This window comes from Onychostruthus taczanowskii, unplaced genomic scaffold (assembly GCF_017590055.1).
Source record: "Onychostruthus taczanowskii isolate IOZ18803 unplaced genomic scaffold, ASM1759005v1 scaffold15, whole genome shotgun sequence".
Lineage (NCBI taxonomy): Eukaryota > Metazoa > Chordata > Aves > Passeriformes > Passeridae > Onychostruthus > Onychostruthus taczanowskii.
In genome coordinates, this window is record NW_024498685.1 from 8,744,903 (window position 1) to 8,764,574 (window position 19,672).

The 19,672-nt window shown below is 42.0% G+C and overlaps 1 protein-coding gene across 1 annotated transcript in view; it reads left to right on the top strand.

The window, feature by feature from the left end:
- Positions 1 to 19,672, top strand: part of IQSEC3 (IQ motif and Sec7 domain ArfGEF 3) — a 93,577-nt gene continuing 73,905 nt past the window's right edge. The window contains exon 1 of the mRNA XM_041398693.1: positions 1 to 497. Coding sequence (XP_041254627.1) covers positions 1 to 497 — 497 coding nt within the window. The remainder of the gene's footprint in view (positions 498 to 19,672) is intronic.

Below are 19,672 nucleotides of genomic sequence, written 5' to 3' on the forward strand. Positions count from 1 at the left end.
ATGGAGAGCCTGCTGGAGAACCCGGTGCGCGCCGTGCTCTACCTGAAGGAGCTCACCGCCATCGTGCAGAACCAGCAGAGCCTCATCCATACCCAGCGCCAGCGCATCGACGAGCTGGAGCGGCGGCTGGACGAGCTGAGCACCGAGAACCGCAGCCTCCGCGGGCAGCAGCAGCAGCCGGCCCCCGCCGAGCCGCCGGCGGCCCCCGCCGAGCCGCCCCAGGGTCCCCCGCCCGAGCAGCCCTCGCCGCCGCCGGGCCAGTCCGACCCGCTTCAGCACCACCAACAGCTCCCAGCTCAGCCGCCGCCGCCCGCGGGCAAAGCGGCACCGGCGGGGCCCGGCGGCGGCGGGCGGGCTGCCGGCCACCAGCACCCCGCGGCGCAGCCCCACCAGCACCCCGCCGAGAAGGACGGCAGGGACAAGGGCTGCTGTGCCGCGCTGCTCCAGCACAAGACCCCCCAGGCCATCGGCAAAGGCGTCCTGAGCCGGAGAGCGGAGTAAGTGCAAAGGGCAGAGGGGGCGGGCAGGGTGGCGGCGGGGAGCGGGCGGGGAGCGGCTCTCTCCGGGCCCGCATCCAGCCGGGAACTGGGTTATACCCCCCTGCAGCCTCGCAAGGAGGGAGAAGCAGTGTGTGGGTGGGTGGGGAATCCCTCCCTCGACGCGTTCTCGGGGAGAGCAGGAAGAGTGCAAAGAGGAGCCAGGATGCTGCTTCCAAGACGCATCAGCCTCCCGCTTCACTGCGCTCATTCCTGTGGAGAAGTGTCTGTAGCCCGTTTGGAGCCCCTCGGGCAGCTCACCCGCGGTGCTCACACACGGCATCGTGCCCTCATTGTCTGTCAGAAATCAGTCCGTGATCGACGATGAGTGCGGCTTAGCCCGGGCACGGAGAAGCCTCGCAAAGAACAGCGGCGTTGTGGTCGCTTCTGCTTGCCTTAAGTTGCTGGTATCTGTCTAAAAAACCCCATCCTCCCTGGAGTGAGCTGGGGTTTTCCTGCCCTCGCTGATGTAAGGGTGCATTATATTGCACGTGATGTATACAGATGCTGTACTTCGGTTTGACATTTAGGGTGCCTATCGCCCTCGCGTGTGGGTTGTCTTTTTTTTTTTTTTTTTTTTTTTTTTTTTTTTTTTTTTTTTTGTGGTTTGTCTTTTTGTTGGGGTTTTTGGGGCTTTTTTTTTGGTGCATGGCATCTGACACTGATCCAGCTCTCCAAAAGGACAAAGTATTTTTTGCTGGTCTCTCGTCTTCAGTGAAGAAAGCTTGACTACTAGTACTGGATACTGAAATGTATTGGGTGTGCATGAATGTATAGTAAACAAGGATGAGCATTCCAGCACTATAGGTGGAAAGGGCTACTATTGAAGAGCAACATTATCTTGGATTATGTATTCAGTATATGCCATCAGTTCACCAGCTGGTAATTACAGCTGCAGTCAGTATTGTAATTTCCTTTGTTTCGGCACTTGGAAAGCAGGGGAATATTTTCTGGTCGAAAGCCAGAGTTAGTAAAGTTAGAAGAAGAAGGAGCATAGTTTCTGCTGTGGCTTCTTCTAGATAGGAAAGAAACTAACATAAGTAGTAAAACTAGATCAAATGTCTTTCCTAGAATTGTCTGTATTGTCTTTGTTATAGTGATGTCAAAACAATTGAAGTGCACAACACCCAAGTACATATGAAGCACACAAATGAAGTACACAAGCCCAAAACCTCTTCCTTTTCTCTTTTGACAATTTAAATAAAGGGACCCTTCTCTCTCATGTTTGTTTTGAATACACAAGCAGAACTACAGTGTCGAGCTGGATTTTCCACTGGTGTAAGTAGAGTTACACCACCTCATAACAGCTCAGCACCTATCATGTTATTCTGTGAAAATCAGTGAAGGTATTGCTGTTGAAAGAAAGGCCATTAAAGGAATAGGTATGGTCAAGGCATGCTTGAATCCCCAAAAGCCTATGCTTGCTTCTAAAATACTGCACCGTAAGACTCAATTTTTCAATCACAACTTAGAGGAAGTGAGTGGGTTCCTCAGAGTATTAATGCAGGTAGTAAGCCTTTGCAGGATCTGGCTCTTATTCATCATGAAATAGCTGGAGTTTAAAAGAAGAAGTGGGGCCAGATCCTGAACTCATGCCAATTGGTGTAAATCCAGAACAGCATAGTTTGAATCCCTTAAGTCAAACCACTAAGAAACACAAATAAAAATGCATAATCAACCTCACTGTGTTTTAAGGAGTGACTCCCTGCAGTGAAGGCTCTGTAAGAAACATCATCTCGGCAAGGGCTTTCCTTGCTTCTGCACAGAGTTTCTAACATACGTCATTACACAGACTGAAGAATCAATTTCTCTGCATAAGACTAAATACTTCCTCCTTATCCGAGCTCCTTTTGCAGTGGGGTTTGACTGGGGGAAGAATTGTAGGGTTTTTTGCTTCATGCCAAAATGCACAAAGAGAAGTGCATTAAGAACACAGCTGATTGCTGATGTATCATATGATGATCTTTCTGTTTCAGAGAGATAGATAGAAGGTTGGATGGAGCCTTGTTTTGTGAAAAGTCAGGGCTGCTGCTGGGGATAACAGAGCAATCCCTGCAGCGTTCTTCGCTCAGGAAGATTAAAATAGACTGCTTCTGTTTCCTTCTATAGCTTAGGCAAACCAAAATCTTTGTATAGAAAAGGAAATATGAGAGATGCCAAACAGTCTACATTTCTCACTTCTGTAGGTTCTTTTTTTCCCCCCACTGATTGTGTACACTGAGTTTCCTACTCTCTCGTCTCTGACTGTTAGAGGGAAATCAAAGAGACTGCAAAATGTAACTTAAAGGCAGCTTGGAAGGAAGGTGATGAGTCTTTCACCACCAATTCACAGGATGTCCAATATACCTTATGATTCAGCTCACCAACCTCTGAGTTGTATTTTTGCTTTTGTGTGACAGCAGGGGACATATATGTTAACACCTGCACAGACCAGGTATCTGCTCTCTCTTCCTTCCTCCCCACCATATCCAAACATGTTTTTCCCTGTTATAAACTCTGAAATTCAATGTTATCTATTTTTTTCTTTTCTTAGCCAAGAGTAGAGGAACTGACTGCTCACTACAGAAAATGGCCACTCTAAACAGAACAAAAAGGATATTTTAGCATGTTGGGATATAGTGGCTAAAAGCAGGGGTTAAAGCAGCACCCAGGCAGTGCCCTGCCATCTCTGCCCAGTAATGGAATTTCCTCTGCCTTCACAAAACAGGAGGTTCTGGCAATGTGTTTAAGTGTGGACTTGTGCTGGTTCTTCTCACCACAGACACAGCCCACGGATTTTGCTCATTTTGAGTCAGGTTTGAGGTGTTTTTGCAGCCCCGCTTACCTCAGGCTCTGGATAGAAGTGAAGACCTTAGCTTTTGGACACATGTGACTATTCATGTCAGCTGGAACAGTCTTCTGCAAGGGATGTCTTCTGCAACAGAAGCGTCTCTCTTATTTTAAGGAAAACTTAAGTCTTATTTTTGCTGTTAGTTTTTGTAAAAACTGACAACTTTTCTTCCTTAAAAGCTTAAAAAAACCAAAAGCAACCCAAACCCAAACAAAACCTACATCTTAAAAGGGAACAAAACCAAGATTATCTCTGGAAATGGAAGGATTCCTGACCTATGCAGAGGCCCCTAATTGTTGCTGCATGTCTTTGTGTGGGAAAGGTGATACTCAGCTTCCCTGTGAAAGGAGAGGAGGAAAAGGAGAAAGATTTTTGCAGAGATTTTCAGCAAGAATTAGGCTGATTATTATTCCACGGCATCTGTCTCTTTCTACCTTAGGAGGCTATTGCATAAGCACCTCACAGTTTTAAAAACAAAAAAATAAGGTCATTCGTCATGGAATGTTTTACTTCAAAAATACAGGTTGCCAAATTAGCATAGCTCAGATCACCCTCACTAGGCAGCCTCTTGTCTTAAGGGACCATCCCAAAGTGTCGGCAAATTCTGTGAATATAAATTCTCCATCCCTTCTTTCTCGGAATACAGCCTTCCTTGCCAATCCCCAGTACCCTTCCTTGAGTATCAGGGAAATGCCACAGGGTTGAATTTAGCAGATTAAGTCTAAATGACCCAAATCCTGCTGGTTTTTATCAGAGAATCTCTCAGTAGGAGCTGTCTATGGAAGGACTTCTGTTCTGAGCCCAGGCATTAGCAGGAAAACTCACTCTGATAAATACAATTAGAATAGTAGCTAATAATCTGTTGCAGTTCCTTCCATCAAAAGACATGGCTGCAATTCACAAACATTCTGTATTAAAGTGGCATTAAACTCTTCTTTTAACCATGTCATCAACAGTGAAAAGAAGACATAGAAAAAGGCTTTGTCTAGCATGACATAATGGATCTAAGTATTGTCTTTAAATTATTAGCCTGTGTTTGGTCTACAAGATAACTCCTCATGCAAAGCAAACTCTATGAACTCTTAGAAGACTTTTTCTAAAGTCACATTTTCCCAGAGGTCTTAAAGCTCCTTTTGGATTTGCATTAGACTGAAATTTATATTATTTTATTTTGTACTGAATTAGGAGAGAATTTTTTATCTTAGTAAAGAGGCAAGTTTTAAGATGATGTTGAAGTCACTTATTGCTCTTGTGCTCTGAGACTGTTTGCTAATTTTTTGTTAATTTCAAAAGCTCAATTATGTAACTTTAAAATGAAGATATTGCATATGCAGAGGTGCTGTTTTCCATAATTTTTATTTTTAACTATGAGTTGATGTTCTATTCTATGGATTATCTCCAGGGTAAAGACATTAGAAAAAAATCCTACTGATTGCAATAAGAGCTAACAACAACTGTAAATATTATGGTTTACCATTAACATATTTTGCTATATTTGCGCATTGCACCAGCACAAAAAAACCTGCAGCAATTAAAAAAGAAGATCAGAACAATTCCAAATGGCTTGTGTACCCCAGATATCCATTATTTTTTCACTTTGGGCACACAAGGAATGCTACTTTTGCCCTCTTCTTTCAGTGTCTAAGATTTCCTCCAGCATATTTCAGGGTTTAACTCCCTTGAGCTTTCACACACCAGAAATAGTTGCATTGGTGCTGCCCTGGGTTCTGCAAATCCCTGCTAGCAATGTACTGTCTCAGCATCAGAAGTTATTTGGAGTAGAGTGCTGTAAGCAGGTTTCAAATGACAGAGGTCTGCATTGGCACAGCTTCACAGATGCTAAAGTCCTGCTTAGATGATTTTGGCATAAAGAGCACACTGAGAGGAAAAGAGAAAGTAGACTCTCCTTGACTACATCTAATTTAAAGATATATCCACACTGCTTCCATTGCAATCAGCTAAGACACACTTTATAACATATAACATATACTTGCAATCAGCTAAGACATACTTTATAACTTCCATTGCAATCAGCTAAGACATACTTTATAACATGTACTTTATAACCTGCACTGTACCTGCAGCAGGGCCTGTAAAATCCTGGGCAGAGGAGTACGGAGTTACTGATTCACGACAATATTTAAGAAAAAATAGATGAAGCGAGAGATGGAAAAGAACTTAGCTGGAAAAGGAAGGGTTCAGGATGAAGTTCTAGCTATAAAATTGCTGAGTAAGGACAGCACAAGGACTTCCAGAGGGATAAGACTTCAGTAGGATGCTGTATAAAGTCCCAGCCAGAGCAATACGGTGTCAAGGTTGAAATTTCTATTGTGGGAAATCTTCCTGGTGGGATGGGAGCATCAGGAAGTAATATCAAGGAAGGAATTTTTGAGAAACAATGTCTAGCAGTGCTTTGGACAGACACCTCCTCTCTATCTATGTCCTGAGTCCAGTTAGAGCAGTACCTGGAATAGCCAAGACCTGTACTCATCATTTAGCAAGAGGAGCTGGGGGCTGAAAACAACAGCAAAAAGTTGAAATTTAAAATACTTAAATAAGAAGGGATGCAAATGCATTATTTTGTGGGTTTTGGTTTTTTCCACTTCTGTGGTGGCAAGGGTACCTTTCTTCCATATGCTTTGTATCAACCCATTTGCTGTCACTTCCCAGGCAGACCCAAGTTAAGGCTCTGTGGGAAGACTTTAGGATCAGTGGACTCACATGGCAACACTGTTAGCATTCAAAATAATACCCACATATCTGCTTGGAAAAGTATTAAGGGGAAAATGTCCCAGCTGAGTAGGTGTTAACAATGCCCTTGAGAATTTCTGCCAGGGCCTCAGTGCCAGGTGACTCTTGGGCTGGCTGTGCCACTCTTGGCAGCAGCTGGCACTTCCACATCCTTCATTAAATGGTGTGCACAGGAACATACAGTTAGGCATGGTTCAGACAGTTTATGCATGCAGCAGGTGGCTGCTTATATGAGATAGACTGCACACATTCCTACCAATGCCATATTTGAAATTATTTACACTTTTAGTCAGAATAAATCAGAGAAATCTCACCTCAGGATGCTCATCTAGTCCTCAGATAGTGGCAGAACAGAGCCTGTCAGCTGGAATTTGGGTCTTCTATTAATTACGGCATCTACTTACTCATTAAAAAAAAAGTTCACACGATAAAATAATATGCACTTCTGCAAGCAAAAATACCTCTACACAAATATATAAATTAGACTGTAGAAATTTCTCAGCTATATTTTTTTTCCTTTTGCCTTGGAATGCAGGTTGAAACAGGAAAAAAGAGCTATTGCCTGTCTTTCATAATCTTTCTGTACATAGGGTTTATTCATCTTCTGCTTTCATGTTATTTTCCCTATAAATGCCATTTTAGGTTGCTTGTTTTCTTCATTCTTTCCTAGTTCAACAGTGGTTTATTTCCCTTGTCCAGTCTCAGTTATGAAACCTTTTGTTTTTCTCCCTTAGGAAAATGTTATAGAAAGCCAGAAATAATTCTCTGTTTAAGAGATGGAAAATATTTTGTTTGCTTTAGAATTACTTGTAGCCTGTGCTTGTTACTTGGTCCACATTCCAGGGAACCACATAAAAGCAAATAAGAAAAAAATAAAAGTAATTTATGAAGACAGAGTCTGAAATGTGACTTTTCTCTTTTTTCCTGATTTTTAAACATTATATGTATATATTCCTTTCTTTTTCCCTCAAAGAGATGTACCTTGAAACTGGTATTATCTTGTATTCATCTATTCTGGAATATGTAATTTCATTTAGTTAAGCCCTAGGTGAGAAAATTATAGTCTTGACTGTTGGATTTGTTCTGCCCAATGGCTCTATTTAAGATCTCAGTTCAAGCATTGGATTAGCAGTCCTAAAATCAAACTTTAATGCTTCCTAAATTTATTTTTAACAGACTTGTGATGCTAGACTGACCCTTTCATCTCTATGTATTTTAAGATCTGTGACAAAGCAGTTGGAGGTCTATTGTTATAGACAGGAGTAGGCAGGTAGATCAGGAACAATCCTTTTTCTAAATTCCAGCATAGGAAGCAGCCTAAAGCTCCTGTCCTTTCTTGCAATGTGTACTGCAAGGCAATATGTATATTTGCACATAAAAAGAATGTATTTGCATGAGCATTTGTCCACAGAAGTATCTCAGAGCCAAGCTGAAACAGCACCTAGTTTCTGTGCTTTTTACATACAGACAAGCAAATAATTTGCTGGAGGAAATCAGTGCATCTTTACTGATGTCAGTACAGCCATGACAATTTGCATCACCTGAGGATCTGTACCAGATTTTGTGTATCTGTCCTCACACAGAAATACACATCCCTCCCTGGTGTAAATGAGTGCTGATAATAGCAATGGATAGCAATGCATAGAGATAATGGTGAACAATGAGAGAACCATTAAGCAGCATTCTCATTCTTCCTGTAATAGGTTTGTGATGTTCTCTTACAGTATTTTAATATAAGGTGGTAGGAGTTTTGTTGCTTCAGGGTTATAAAGATACATTTGCACTTTAGATAATGATTTTTTTTCTTTTCTCTATGCTGTGTTTGCATAGCCTGCTTCTCACACAGGTATTATTGCATTATTTTATGCTCATTGCTCAGCTCTTATTTTCATATGGTCTGAAGTTGCACTTCCTGAGAGAGATAGAAGTGGATCAATATCTTCCATGATTAGTCACATCTAAGAGAGAACATTTTGATGAAATTGAAGTGATTTTAAATATAAAATTAAATCTTATCCTTCCTGCCCTCTTCTAGCTGAAAACAAGGGGATCTGTGATCTGCAGAACTAATGGAGCTTGGTTTCCAGAAGATTTGTGTCACAGTTACATTTTCTGCTGTGAGTTCTGATCTAAGCTTCTCCTGGTGTTGAGGCTTTTATAACATCTCACTGCAACATGGAGACTTCTCTGTGGAGAAATGGCTTCAGTTCACTCAACAGCCTTTTCCTCATAGGAGAACCTACAAAGTTCTCTCTGTTACACCCTGCCAGCTACTTTTATGGAACTTGCTAGAGGTTAGTATCTCTGAAATCACTGTAACTGACTCAAACTTGCTTGAAACTCTCTGTGGGATTTGCAGTTACAAAGCAGAAACTAACATAGACACATACACACAGAGAGAAAGAGAGACAGACATGCATAGGGGGAAAAAAGGAAAATATTGTATGGTCACAGAAATCACATTTTGCTTAGGAGCCCAGGGAATAAAGACCAAGTCCTAGATCAATGAATCAATGTACATTAGATGGCTGAACAGTCCACTCCAAATCTGTTACCCTGTCTTGGAACTGGTGTTCTGTTTTAATAGCTGCTTAAAAGTCTTGGAATATTAAAGTTAATGAAGAATTGGGGAATTACTGTAGGAATTCAGGGGACACACGGTAGAGGTTTACCACTGGCAAATGGAGTCTCTTGTTCCTCCTGGCTTTCCATATGAAGTTGGTGGATCATCTTGGTCTACCTGCCAACACTTGCATGGGCATGGGCTGCTGCTGAGGAAGTTACTGCTTTAGAGTCTATATTTGCTCACTCTGAAGCTCTCTAAAGCATCTATGTCATTCTCAAGAGAAGTAGGAAATCGACACTGAAATGACTATAGATCTTAAGGAGGCTTGGGATATTCTTCAGGTTTTGCTGAATTTTGGATGTTTCTTCAAATTCTGACCTTTCTATTAAAATTCAGGTCATTGCTGTCAATCTGTTTGCCATGTTGGTTTCCAGGCACTCCTCTGAAGTGGTTCACATTACCCAAGAACTGCTCTTGCAACACTGTTTCTTCAACCTCAGCATCCAGCATCTTGGTATTGCAGTGACTGGGTGGACCCTGCCTCCATGGAGCATCCTTCAATCTGCCTCCTGGAGCAGTGTTGTTTGGCCTTAAGGTTCTTCACAGAATTTTTAAGTGATAGCATTTTTGAAAAGAGAGGGTATATCTCCATATTTATAGAGATCATTTCCTTTCTTTTTACCTCAGTTAAGGAACCAAGCTCAGCCCTATTTTCTTGATTTTTTTTTCCCCCTGTAAGGAATCCTGATTCTGCCTCTTTTGGGCAGTTCAGCTCTTCAGTCAGTTCAAAATTCTCACATATGTCCTTGTCTTTAATTTGCTGGTTTTTAATTTGCAAATTCATTCCCTGTAGGACACGAGTAAATTGCCTGTGTCTGCCTAGGTACTCACATAGTACTCACCATAGTAGCTGAGCATCTGGATTTGTCCTGATATCCAGGGACACTGGACAACTAACCTTCATCTGAACTAGCATGGAATCTGAGGAATCTCCTACTTTTGCTCTGAGGATTCACTGATTTCTATGCCAAAGACCTCTCTTCAAGTTATTTTCTTCTATAATGTTCTGTGCTCATAAATCTATGTCCAGAATAAATCTATGTCCAGATAGACTGCATGGCTCAGTAATTCATGCTATTTTACAATCTAGGTAGGTCTAAGAGCCAGATTCTGTCAACACTTAAATGCAAATCTGCTCGGCTGAATTCACTTAACTAGGTGGCTTCAAATGGGAAGAGACATGAGATAACTTCATACACATCTTCTGATGTTCCAGATGTTCTTGAGCTGACTTCTGTCCCACCACTGGAACTAGTTAGAGTTAGTTCTGCATACTGTCAGATTCTCTGCATACTTGCCATGACATTCATTTGGGATGGCACAGCCAACTGCTGTAATGCTTCCCCCAAGAATTCTTTATTACTCATATGGGGACTGTGATCCCCATGTTAGCTTCAGGAACATCCAGTGCTGTTTGCTTGTTTCTGCTGAGAAAAGGCTGAGTTTCTCCTTTTTGTTAAACTGAATAAAGAAATATTTTCTTCACTAGACATGCTCTGACTGGAACTATTATACCACTTTTATCACCTCATTTACCATGGTCCTACACAGCCATGTGTGCAAGCTGATAGGGGATACCAGATTGTATCCTTGTTGGAAGAAAAGTGTTGGCAAAAAGTTTAAGTCTCAGATATTTAAAGGTATTTAGCCTCCCAAAAATGGAAGAAAGAATCTACTAGTTTTCAAGGCAGAGATCAGACTTCTGCCAAACTCTTTGCTTTCAGCAAGTTATTTTAGAGGCAGGCAGCAGAAAGGAAGTGCTGTGGCAGGGGAGGAGGAGAAGAAGAGGATGAGAGGCATCTACAGTGTGTCTCTACTCTCTGCTAAGAGCAACCCTCAGGCTGGTTTTAAGTCTATATTAACTCAGTCTTCAAATCCCAAGGCTGGAAGCGTGGCTAGAGTGTTGCCTCAGGAGTACACCCCGGTGGTGTGCACATCTGCATGCTCCCTGAAGCTCTGCAGCACTCAGAGATAGGATATGCCATAATTTGGGCTTCAGCAGAGATTATCTGTGCAGGAGGCTATGAGGTGATGGAAGAGTGGGCAGCAGTGGGGAGGAGTTACAAGGGTAAGGGGAGAAGACCCAGTGAAACTGTAGAATGCAGAAGGGCCAGGAGCCCCAGCAGAGGCTCCTGTGAAGTTTTTGAATGTGTGGTTCCTTTACATGTGCAACTGTAATGATGCTGGGGGAGGGAAGGAATGACAGGGATTTATGTTCTATTTTTATGAAGCCTCTCACTCAGGAGGAATTAATAATAAACAGCAAACACTAAACATTATCCTTAACAGGTACCAAGTGGTTGAAGCCCAGTAGGCCACTCCTAGGCATAAGGGAGGAGCCCACTGCTGCATGCCCAGAGTTTATGTGGCTAGCTCTCATCACTGTGGTGAGACTTTTATCAGATCTCATAAAGCAATGCAGTTTAACCTGGCTGGACAATGCTTGGGAGATCTCCAAGAAAGACCCAGAGTGCTAAGAGAGGACAGGGGATATGTCTGCAGATAGCATGATTTTTGGGATATCTCTGCCTGCCATTAATGCCTCTGTTTTTCAGGTTAAATATTGGGGGTCCCCTCACAGGATACACACACATACACACAGAACAAAGGTGTTTTCCCTGTTCATATGCCAGAGTAAATTCATCCTCACACACCTCTCACTGTTTTGTCTCATTGGCAACAGGCCTCCTTCTTCATTGTCTTCATCTTGTGAATTTGTTTTCTTTTGTGTGATGTAGGTTTGAGATGCTGACAAATCCTCACTAAGCAATTTACATCCTGCTGCCTCAAGCACAAATAGTAATATAAAATAAAAGGAATCAAAGCCCATGAATTTGCTGCAGCTCTTTACAAGGCTTCATTGCAGTCTGCTATGGCCAGCTCTCAGATCTAACACCAGAAACACTTGCATTTAAGAGATGAGCACAAATACACATTAATGTTACATTTTAAAGTGCTTTAGGAAGTAATGCACTTACTCACATGTGGAATATTGCTAGTAAATGTCCCTACCAATATCTAAAAGTGCATCAAGTAGCAAGCATGTAAGCCCTAGTATACCTCTAACCACGGCAAGATCTTGTGGCAGGATGAATAATAGAAATACCATGCAAATGTAAGTAATAATAATAACAATAATAATAATGTCTCTTCTGCATTACTGTCTAGCAGTGGACCCTTCAGTCCTTACAAAGGTAGGTCTCATTTGACAGGGGGGAATGAAGACATGGAAAATGTTTTGCTAAAGTTCACCCAACCAGTCAAAGCTGAGAGTAAAACCTGTGTCCCAGGATTCTGATTTGTCAAATAGGCACAGTGCCTTGAAAGAAAGAGACAAACGGGACAAGAAGTGTTAAATGTTCTGATGCCACTTCTATGGCAACATTAATATTGCTGTAAATCATGAAATCTGATTTACTCCCTGGACAGCTTGATAACAGAAATAATTTTGGCCAATTAAAGATCTGTAATTTGGCCAAAAGTCCTTAACAGACATTCATGATTGGTGTCAGTTATGTACACTAGAAAGAATGAGCAGTGGAGGCTAGAAACAAAACTGAATATTGAATTTGAGGAGGAACTGAAACACGTGGTTTCAGGTTGGCAGAGTTGTGAATGTGTATTACGTGCAAGTCCAGCAAGGTTTCTTGGAGCAATGAACCATTTATGGGTTGCACAAAATGATGAGGGATAGAGAGAAAATATAAGTTAAGAATCTATTGTCTGCTGCTTCAGTCTGCTTTGATGGCAGAAAACTTAGCAAGCACATGGAAGACACCAGAAATATTCCTCTCATGGAAGCCAAAGGAAAAGCCTCTTACAGAGGCAAGCACTGCATGCAGCCTGGGGAAGCAAAAAGTAATTATCACACACAGAAGTGCATGTCAGTAAGTCGACAGAGTACCTTCTTCAAAAAACACTGTCTAGAAAGACACAGTTTCTTCTTCCCACTGCTGTGTTTTCCCTCCCCCTGTTCTCCTGTTAAGTATGGAGCCATAGAGGGGTCTGCAGCCTTGTCCTCTCATCACCTGGCACAATCACAGCAGAACATGCAGTCATCAAGTCATGCAGGCAAAGTCTTGTGCTGTCAGATCTTTCCTGCCTCGCCCAAGAAGAGCTCTTGTATGATGGATATGTCTGGCTTAATTGGATTCTGGGCTGAATTTTAATGCCCAGTAATAAGAAGAGCATTTGTGTTTGCTCATCCGTCCTGGTTGTTGTACAGGGTTTGATGGTAACAAGTTTCATTAGCTTATCCTGATTAGCTCTTACCCAGGGACATCACTTTGAAATGGATGCTCCATCCTGCCTGGTTTCCCATTCTATTCTGGGGCAGACCCAGTGGTTCACAGACCCGAGTGCTCTGTGGCACACTCTGGTGCATGGATGAGAGCAGGAACACCGAGGGAATTCTTACAGAACTGGTACCACAGTCAGTGGGTGTATTCAGTGTAGACCTAGGCTGCATTTGCTAGCAGCAGAAGTGGCAAGGGACGTCTGCAATGAGAGCAAGCATGCCTTCAGGATGTGAATGTGCCTTGGATGTTTATGGACTTTCTTTCTCTTACCAGGAAGGGGTTATTTGTGTTGGTTACTTTCTCCTCTCAGCTTGTACTGTAGGACATACTGATTTCTTCAATTTGAAAAGACTTAGGATCTTGGAGTACCACTCCAAGATCTCACTCTCTTGTCATTATCTTCCAGCTCTGTTTTTTTATTTCTCCATTCTGGTGCTATTTGCTGCTGTTGAATTCCCTGAGGTGAGCACTAACCAGAGGCACAATTAGCAACTGTTCTCCAGGGATCCAGTGTGGCACTAGTTGGAAATATTTCACAAAAAGTAGTTAAAATATGACCAATTTAATGACATTTCTCTATTACTAATCCTTCTTTTAAAGTCACAAAGAAAAGTTAGGACCTGAGTGCCTCCTTGTAGTACAGTGGCTTTTGCAAAGATTGCAAGAATGATACTGGCCTTCAGGAAAAGACCTTAGAGTCCTTTTCCAAACTTCACTGGCTTCTTCCAGACAGCACCTCCAGTTTATTCTCACTGAGTTCACCTTTGTTCCTCTTCCTCACTTGCTATTTTAACCTCTTTTTCCCCAAACCTCCATTCTACAGCTCTGCTTTGAGAGCAGGGTGTGAGAGCTACACTGTAGTGGCTTTGTTTGAATACAGCAGTGCTGAGAGCAAGTCTGTGAGGAAGGTTTCTGCTGCTTAATTCCCAGACAGCTCTTGGGAGGACAAGGAGCATGGCATGCCAGCATATACTGAACAGTAGGATAGGCAAGATGAAATGGCATGTAGATGATACAGCTGTATCCTGATTAGAATATGTCTTCCTTTCCCTCTAGATATACATCTCTGGCAGACAAGTGAAGTCTGAAAGAATGAGGGATTCAAAAGTACATAAACATATATAGTCACTACCTATTGTCTATGAATTGTCAAAATGAGATGTGCTTTATGTCACCTCTACTCAGTTTTTATAGCTTGTGATTTACATAGGTTTCAGAAACCCACTTAATTAACAAAATCATCAGTAAAGAAAGATGGAAGGGAATATTTGCCCAATGTTTTTTTTAAAGAACTTCACATTTAATTGTTTTATTTAGTGGTGCAGTGATGAATACAGAAAAAAGTCAGTTCTTTTGGCCTGTGTTTTCTGCAACAAAGAGTAAGTGAGCCCATTCTGAACCTGGGACTAAAAATGCCACAGAGATAGCTCAGGAGAAACTCTGAGTAAGCAAAAAAGAAGTTATGCTACAAGAATGAAAAACTAAGTAGAGCATTCTAAGCAAGAGGAGCCAAGCTTGGGAAACTTCTGACAGAGCACGAAAAACCACAGGTGGGAGTTCTCAGTAGGAAAGCAAAATGCAGACTGAAGCAAGCAAAATGCTGTCTACCTGTCACCCAGTTCCTGCCCTATGCTGAAACAAAGAGCCACAGTTACATGTGCAACTCAAATCAAGTGTAGCCTTCCTCAGTATCAATCTTCAGACCACAGTCTGTGGAGCTAAAAGAGTCCTCTTTTAGGAGGAGTCCCTCTTTCCCACTCTTTTACACATCCTCTTTTGCCCCTCCATTCCTGAGCTGTTGTAGCAGATGTGTTGTGGCAGGTGCTGTGGGATGAGCAGCAGCAGTTTTGCTTTAACACCAACTTCAGAGATGTATTTATCAACACTAATGCTGCAACAGAGGATTCTCCTATTTAAGCTGAAATAGTAGGTTTTGTCTACTACCACTACCCTCTGCTAGCTGGGGAGATCTATGGCAGGCCATAGAGTGGCCACCATCCCAGCAGGCTACCATGTGTTTGAATTAAGATAACCTAAAGTGAGCTTAGTGGTGTTTGTCTACCCTTTATGACAGTATTTCTGTGGGTGACAGCAAATCCAAGTTTGCTCAGCAAAGATGCCGTGAAAATCCAGAACTACATTTGTGAGGTTGGGGTTGTGGGCAGGATTGAGGTGAATGCAAGAGGTCTGCATTTTAAGGAAGAGACATGGGGAACTGGAGGAAGTGATGCTGCAAGATTCAGATGAAGACTGAATGTTGTGCAAAGGACTAGCAGATGCTGCATGTGGCAAGATGGGTGAAGGAGAAAGTGTGAAATAGCATGAAAAAGATTATTCTAATACTTCTAATCCACACTGGAAGAACAAGCAGTAACTTATGCATCTTTCTGCATGAGCAGCAGAGCTGTGTGGATGAGTAGGGCTGGGCTAGCAGGGTTTGGGGGTACTGGCAGCAATATGGGTGCTCAGGACTAAGCTAAAGCAGGTACAGCAGGTGGGAAGAGCTGCAGAGCTGCACAAAGGAAACCTGCCTGCACTCTGCTTGCCACAGACAGTTGCTATTAATCTTTTGCTTCCCCAAGCGCTGATACTCGTATAAATTATGAAGGAAAAAGAGAAGTTCCTCAAATGAAGAGGGAAAGGCTCTGTAGATTCATATTTATGGACTTAGATAAAAGAGAACTTGATAGGGATCTGGAAAAGTGACATCTCAATTTTATCCTGCCCGTCACAATGATGAGTGCAAGTGTTGGCTGATTACTTGCCACTGACTCCTCCCTTTCTCTTGTCCTCTGTAAAGTTCTGTTTCTCAGGGGCTCCTTTTCACTGAACAGCTCAGGTTGCTCTTTGTCCTTACAGCCTTGTGATCTCTACTAGTACCAAGCCAGAAATCACCTCATTTGTGATAGGTATTCTAGTTAATAATAGCAAGTCCATCCACTGAGGATATTCCTGGCCTGCTTTGCAAGACAGGAATGCCGTTTCAATGGCACAATGCTGGCATAAATGTGGGGATGCTTACACCCATCTGTGTACCTGCAGGATGCACACAGTCCATGCACCCCTGAGAGCTTGGGATGTCCCATGATGCTCACCAAGCTGTATTTATAATGCTGGAAAGAGCATTACAATTCCATAGCTGGCTGAAAATCTCCTGGGTAGAAAGCCTTGCTGAATTTCCATGCACAGGATTTCTCTGTGTGTGTAGGACTGTTTTGGGATTTGACTAAGAAGAATCTAAACCAATTTTCTCAATAAGTCTTTTGATGTTGCTGTTTTAATTATTAATTACATAAGAATAGGTTTTTAAGAAAAGATAGATGAAGCTATGTCCCAAACAGCATTCAAACCAGTCTCCAAAATAAAGATTTTCCACAGAATAAACTATAGACCTAAAAAGAAAATTACTGATATATTTTGTCTGTTTCCAGTGTCTTCCAGATGCTTAGTATGACATTCCTGTTCTGATACCTTGGCACAAATGGAGAGTAACCATGGAAGGCAATGAATGAAGCCAATCCAGTGGAAGTCCACAGCCATGAACAGGCAGAAGTGAGGAGAGAGCAGGGGCCCTTGATGTTCTAGTGGACCTGCAGGCAACAGATTCAGATTTAATTAAACTTTTAGTAGCTGGATTGAGCAGTTATTCCAGCCTTGGTAGAAGTACAGGCTGCATTGCTAACTGAAAAACAGATCTTGAATAAGCAAACAGGAAGAAGGGTAGCACTGTACCAGAAAAGGCTGTTGTCTGTGTGAGAACAATTAGCTGTAGTAATGGACGTGCCATGTGTCCCAGTGCCACAGCAGATTTTGGTGCACTGCTGTGTGTTTCAAGGTTCATGCCCATCCTGGTTCTAGCACAAGTGAGACAAAGATACATGGATAATTTTTTTTTTTTCCTTTTAACTTGTGTTTTAACTTTTAGCCCAAACAGATTTTTATTTTCTAAACATGATAAGTATGAAGCCTTTGTTACCCTATTTCCTCCTTTTTGTTGAATTCAGTCAAGGATACTGGAGAATCACAAATAGGAATGTCAACACACTTCTTTCCTTCAACACTCCAGTATTTAAATTAAAAAAAACTCAAAGAAACTCATCGTCACCAAGACCCTCACAAAATGGAACATAAGTTACCCTGCCTTTATCCCTCTTTCCCTGCTTCCCTGACACTGCTGAGAACAAGAGCCCCAGGTTTGTTTCAGTAAGGATCTGACACAAAAGAAGAAGAAGGTGAATTTGAATAAAAACTCTGAGAGGAAAGGAGATATGAAATTAGAAAGACAGTGTCATATGAAGGCATCCTTTATAAATGCTAAAGAAGCAAAAAGCGAAACACTTTATTATACCTTGCATTTCCCTGCCAATTATTTAGAGGGACACAGGACAGCAACAGTCAGTCTGTTGTAATACATGCATGCTTAATTAGTTGCCTCTGTTTAGCCTCCTCCTTTAACAGAGGGTCTTGAGACAGACAGCAAGCCTTCCCAGAGAGAGATAATAAAGAGAACACTGATACAAGAACTTGTTAAGAAAAATTAGTTTCAGGAGAGTGATGTATGTAAAGGATCTGGTAATCACCCCAGCCCCAATGGTGCCTGACAACAGTGGTTTTTATGAAGGAAGTTGAACACCATAATCACTCTGCAGGGCCCTGTCCTTCAGAAGGCTGGCCTAATTAAACAAAGCAAAGCAAAACAACAAACAGCTGGAAGAAGGAGATGGGGCAGTAGCTAATGCTATCAACTGCTACATTTCAGAGGCACATGCCATCCAGGAGGCACAAAGCTGCAGCACATTGTTCACCATGACATGTAGTCATCCAAAGTTTCTGTTCCTGCATCAGACAGGCTTACTGCTTGGCATGTTGAGCAGTCCATTCTCAGATCCAGCACTGCCATTTTGAGGAGAGCTACAGGTGAGGTGGTGAGTTTCCCATTCTCAAATGTGTGAGTATTGCTTGGTCCCAGAGGTTCACAGTTACCTCACAGCTTATGGAATTTCAAATGCAGCATATTAGTGGAGGAGCTTCTGGATTTGTCTTTGAGGACCAACCTCCAGATGCAATTGAATTTCAGTTTGGTAAGATTGTACAATTTAATTTTTTTTCTTTCTTCTTGACGTATTCTCCATTTCCTTCCATTATTAACAATTCTTCATCTTACCTTTCATTTGAGTACTCCTTGGATTGATGTAAAAGCCCTAACTTTATTAGTTGCCAAGGCAGAATTGAGATGCCCAAACTCCATTTTAACACTCCCCATCCACCTCTGGTACTTCCATCACACTGTTTCCTTTTTTTGTTTTGCTCCCTGGAGGTTTTTCTTCCTATGAATCTCCTATTGGTCAAAACTATCACATAGCTAGAAAGACAGAGGAATTTCATCTGAGGTCAAACAGTAAATGTAAGTGTCATTCCCTTGATCTTTTTGAGAAGCAGAGGCTACTACAGTCTTTCTGAACCATTAGAAGCAAGAGAAAGGCTGAGGAAGGTGAAAGAAATGCTGGCATCTCCTAATTTCATCCTGACACTTGGAGCTCTCAGTACCAGCTGTAAAAATGTCACTGGCTCTAGTTCCTTGCAGACAAAAGCAGCTGTGTTGTAGATGTCTAGTGGCAAAAAATCCACAGCACTTTTATTCTGTGTGCACTGCAGGCAGAAAAACCCTTTCCAACAAACTTGGAGCCTCCAGCAAAAGAGCAAAAGAAGAGAAGCCAGAACTAGAAAATGTTAAAGAAAGAGAGCAAAAGAAAGCAAGAATATTACACAAGTCTTAATTACTGTAAAAATAAAGTGTGATAGCTCAAACTCAATGACCCTGGAAAGCAAGCCAAGCTGTCCACAGGAGAGAGTGAGGATTAAAAAACACAGATAAGCTGAGGAAGACTGATAAAGAATGCAGCAAATGCTTTGGGTTTGGACTCTCACAGAAAACAAATGGAAGAAGGGCACAGACTTAATATGCACAACCAAAGCAATCCCTCCCCAACCATAACACCTCAGCAGCCCACAGTTAAGGAACCTGTCTATTCCTAGGCATTCACAGAATTTTGTTCAGGGCACTTTGCACATGAAAAGATCAACCTGTTGAGTTGGACTTAGATGGTCTGCATCTTTCATATCTACGTAGTGATTATGAAATACTGAGTAGTATATAAAAGAAAAAAAACCAACCCCACAAAGATTCAAAACACCATTACTCCTTCTCCGCTTGCTAACACCTCATTGGCACCTCCTGGCCTCAGCTGGGTTTTAGCTTCTAAAAGTCGAGTCAGTCTAGTTGCAGACATACCTTCAGAGGTTTAAGCTGTGGATTATGGAGAAGAGAATGATAGGAAAGGTCACAAATAATTGTCTTTCCCATTTTAAGGATCATGACAGAAAATTTCAGGCTATGACACTGAACTGTTGAGTGAAGAACATCAAAGAATATCCTTCCAACTTCTAATATCTTATCCATTCTAGCTAGCCACTGTTAGACTTCCAGAATCGGTGTAATATGGAGCTGTACACAGGTGTGAAAGTTCAATTCACTCTTAGTCTCTTTGCTATTTAATATTCCTAAGGAAAATCAGGCATGCATTTCCTTTCTTCGTGGCCCTCAGCAGTCCCCAGCCCTATAGGTCATCCC